Here is a 5,091-nt window from a genome sequence, read left to right on the forward strand (position 1 = left end):
ATTATGCTCTCAGTGTTAATTTATCTGGAATCATGTATGAAAAAAATGCAAAACATAATTTCGTCACGGTATACTAATAATGAGCTATTAAAGCGGCAACTATTATTAGCCGACTGGAGCCCAGTCATCTCCAGCCCTCATGTGATTGATAGTGTTAAAGAATTTTTCAATATTTATGGTCAATGTTTCACAGCATCCTGTAATTTGAAAAAAAATTAACAGTTAAAAATAGAAGGAGGAGTGAATGGATTACTAATGATCTGGTTTGTTTAATAAACCGTTAAGAATTGTGTTTTTAAAGAATATACAAAAAACAGGAGATAACTAGTTTTAAGAAATAGATTTAGAGAATTATCCAGAAACAGTAACCAAACAAATTAGCGAGAGTAAAAAAGAGGTATTATTCCAATCTCATTGAGGCTTGTAATGGTGACTCGAAAAAATATTGGAACGTTGTAAAGAAAATTCTTTAAAAGAAAGAAAAACAGTATTGATGAAATTGTTGGTTGGCGATGCCGTGATGAAGGTGGGGGGTAATGAGCGCATGGTGGGGAATATTTTTAATGAGTATTTCACAAGTATAGTTTCTAAATTGAGACAGGATGAATTTGGCCAGGACCTATTTCTGGGGATCAGACGCAATATAATGTATTGCTTAAACGAGTTTCATATTCAACTCTCTGATGTGGTTAACAAGATAAATAGCATGGAAATAAGTTTAGTTGTGGCCTTGACGGTATATATATATTGTTTTTAATGAAAGAAAATATTAAACATATTTGCACCGTACTTTATAACATATTTTCAAAATCACTAAGGGAGGGGTATTGTTCAGATGAGTTTAAAAACTGCAGGTTGTAGTCCTGTATTTAAGTCAGGTGACGCAACGCAGGTCGGCTCTTATCGTCCTATCTATGTTATCAGTACGTTAGCTAAAATATTAGAATCACTAATCAAAGACCAACTGTTAAAATATTTTTGCGACAATGATTTTTTTTCGGAACACCAATTTGGTTTCTTACCAGGTAAAGGTACTGATGCAGCATTGGTTAGGCACGTCAGTGAAATTGTTGAAAATTCTGATAAGTATAAATATACTTTGGCAGTTTATTTGGATTTTAAAAAGGCGTTTGACGTGTTAGACCATTGATTATACTTTTGTTGTAAAATTTAAGAAGTATGGGATAGGGGGAAGCGCTTTGAAACTGGTTAACTTCTTTTTCTAAAGGTAGGAAGCAGTTAGTAAAATAAATAATATTAAAAGCGATGTTTTGGAATTGAGTGTATGGAACGGCACAAGGAGGAATATTGGGCCCAGTAGTATTCTTAATATTTATTATATGATTTATTAAAATTGCAACTAAATTCTAAAATATTTGCATACGCCGATGATACGGCCCTGGTCTGCTCTGCATATAATAAAAACTCATTAAAAATTAATATTCAAGATGATCTAACCAAGATATCTAGCTGGTTAGTTGATAATAAGCTTTTGATAAATACCACAAAATCTAAAATGCATTTTATTCTTTGAACAAAATAAGAGCATATTGGAACTGCAGAACGATTATAAGCTTTACTGCCACCCTCATTAGTTGTTTGTATTCATGTAAAGAATTTGTGTTCATATATCAGTATCGTGGGACTCTGTCACCTACTTGGGGATGGTTGTCGACAGAGATCTGAGGTGGAATCAGCATATTGCTCAGTTGAGTGGTAAGTTGAGATCGATAAATTATTCTTTATATCATATGAGGGGTTATTTAGAAAGTGAACATTTAGTTAGATTATATCACTCGTGGTTCGAAAGCACTTTAAGATACGGAATTATTATTTACGGTGGTACATACACAACAATTCTAAAAAGTATAATTAGCTGCAGCGAAAATCACTTCGAATAATCTTTTCCATAATATAAGAGACAGATTAAGTTACATATTTCAAGAGAAAAAATATTTTAACTTTTAAAACCTCAAATTTATAAACCAAAGCTGTTTATCATACACACATAATATATTTCAATCAATTTACTCTGAAAGTTGTCAATAGAGGGGACTAGGGCCTCTCAATTTATTAAAATTTCTAGTACCAAATTTAACTAAAGAAAGAAGTAGAAACCAATTTGTTACAAGGGACCTAAAGTATTCAACAATTTCGTTGAAAATTTTGGGTAACGAAATTTATTTTGCAAATAAACCCAAATTTTAAAATGAAAGTCAGAGAATTTATCCTGGAACTGCCTTAAAGATAGTTATTCAAAATCTGTACATTATTTATTTTTAATATTGTTTTTTATATAAAGAACATTTAATTTGTTGTTTAATATTATTGTTATTGTTGTTGTATTTGTTATTTATAGTATTTTATGTTATTTAATATTATTATTATTGTTGTAATTTGTTATTTATTGTTATTTAATATTATTATTGTTTGTTGTTGTATTTGTTTATTTATTGTTATTTATTGCTATACTATTATTTTTTTCCCAACCATATATTTTTTTAGTTGCTATGTTGATATTAATTATATTTATTTAACTTTTATGTGAAACTCAGCTCCACAACCGTTTCAATCAATGTTATGTGTTGTTTTTTACTATATTTATTTACATGTACATAGCTTTAGTTATTGATATTTATTATGTTTTAAAAAGTAAGTAAAATTTGGAGTACAGTAGTATCAGTGCGTGGTTGGGAGGGGAGTTATACTTTGGGGGTTTGTTGAAGTATGGTGTATTTACATAATTTGTTTAAATGCATTAAATGTATATATTTTATTATTTATTATATTATTTTTTTGTCGTAAATATTTTTGTCTGTATTTTTTGAAATGGTTATAGCACTGTAATGGATGTTTATTTTATTTAACATAATGATTATTAATGAATTCTGATGAGACTTTTAACTGCCTACAGAATGTTGTGTATCTGTGAAAATTATTTAGAAATGGTTAAGTGACACTGTTTGGACTGCCAATATTAATATAAAGCGATATTTACGATGTGCAATATGATATCCGCACGCGTCCTCCGCGACGCTTGGGAATTTAAATAATGTAAAAAATGCAAACCATTACTGAATAAAAGTGTTTCTGACTTCTGACTTCTGACTTCTGACTTCTGACTTCTGACTTCTGACACACACACACACCCACACACCACCCCACCACACACACACACACAACCACACACACACACACACCACACACACCACACACACACACACACACACACACACACACACACACACACACACACACACACACACACACACACACACACACACACACACACACACACCCCACACACACACACACACACCACACACACACACACACACACACACACACACCACACACACACACACACACACACACACCACACACACACACACACACACACACACACACAACCACACACACACACACACACACATAGCCTACAAAATAAGTGACACTAAGCATACTTTGGTAGATTAATTTACATTCAACATGTATTAAATCATCATACAACAATTACTATTTGAAATATGTATGGAATTGTCATGTACTTACTTCACATACATAATCTTCTATGGTGCCACTGACTGAAATATCTGGGAACAGAAAATAATTTATTACAATTACAATCCCTAATTATTACAAATAACTCTAATTGAGAGGCATGAAGTATAATAAGTTGCCACCACCACATTTGAATTATTGATATTTACGATTATCTGAACTAATGAAACCCAAAATCTCGAAGCAAAGTACATTATAGATGTTTCAAATTTAGAGTATAGTTCAGGTGTTTTTATATCTAAGAAAGTAATACTTTAATGATGAATTAAAACCTACTTATAAAGGCTATGGTGTATTGATAAAATGTAATACAGTCTACATGAGACTGTGGCACTGTAAGGGGTTCACAACACATACCATAGTTAGTTGACTATCTCTGTTATAACGCCTTGAGTATAAAACGGATTATTAACTACATGTTTGCAATTAAGGCTATATTAAATAATTATAATATTAATTAGACTATATTTTTAAAATCAGGAATGTCCAAACCAAAGCACAAAGCTGGAGGAATAGTCTGGTACCATTTCAAAAGGTTTAAGATTTGAGAATGGTTTAGGACAAGAGTGTTTGGGAATAGGAATTCCTGTCACCAAGTAACTTACGGTACGATACTTGTTTATAATTCTTTAGCACACAATTGAACTGCTAACTTTCGATAGTGACATCACAATCTATTTAAATAATTTATAGACTGCTAGGATATACAACAAACCTATAGCCTATTGCTATTGTAATGATTAGTTTTCATAAATATTAACTTAAATACGTTTAAACCCAAATTTGAAAATAAGCATACATAAGAAAGAAGCTGACCTACTTCAATGTAGCCAAAATTAAACTTACATAATCATCGCGACTATGCGGTTGAGAATTAAATTCTGTGACCATAAAAAGTAAACCATTATCCAGGTTTTATTTATAGAAGTAAATGAAAGGCTTACATGGAAAAAAAATGTCTTTTATTTTCATTGCTCATTACCTACTGGTGTTTTTAACTATAACCTTGCAATGTTAATGTTAATTTTTTGACCAAATTATTCGAGACTTTGTTTTTTATGCTTTCAAACTAACACTACAAACTTACCAGGCCTTGGTAGGCTTATAAACTGGGGAGACAAAAATAAGCGGCTTACATGCACTTATTCTATTGTTATTATTAAAACAATTCAATATATATTAATTTCTTATATTAAAATCTTACACAATAAGAAGGTTATAATAAAGTATTGTTACAAGAAGAATCATGTACATTACAATTTTTAAACAACACATAATTTAACAATTACATTACTACAAAACAACCAAAACCAACTATGGTCTAGACTTAGATATCAAAGGAAACCTTACAATACTTATAACACTAGCCCAGCTTGATATCAAAACTTGGGAATCCTAACCAGTGGGTCGATGTCTATACATAACACACTGTGATTATTACCACTACACATACAACAGGATTACAATTACAACCGAAGGAGAATAAATGTTCACAATTATAATACAAGACGAGCCAAAGACTACAATCCT

At 31.1% G+C, this 5,091-nt stretch overlaps 1 protein-coding gene across 1 annotated transcript in view; it reads right to left on the bottom strand.

Annotated features, from left to right (window-relative positions):
- The window catches only part of LOC124372371 (mediator of RNA polymerase II transcription subunit 25-like), a 42,897-nt gene extending 41,197 nt beyond the window's left edge, over window positions 1-1,700 (bottom strand). The window contains 1 exon segment of the mRNA XM_046830756.1: window positions 1,659-1,700. Within this exon segment, the coding sequence (XP_046686712.1) occupies window positions 1,659-1,700 (42 nt within the window).
- Between the last annotated feature and the right edge of the window lie 3,391 nt (window positions 1,701-5,091).

Source organism: Homalodisca vitripennis, unplaced genomic scaffold (genome assembly GCF_021130785.1).
Source record: "Homalodisca vitripennis isolate AUS2020 unplaced genomic scaffold, UT_GWSS_2.1 ScUCBcl_3013;HRSCAF=8248, whole genome shotgun sequence".
Taxonomy (NCBI): Eukaryota; Metazoa; Arthropoda; class Insecta; order Hemiptera; family Cicadellidae; genus Homalodisca; species Homalodisca vitripennis.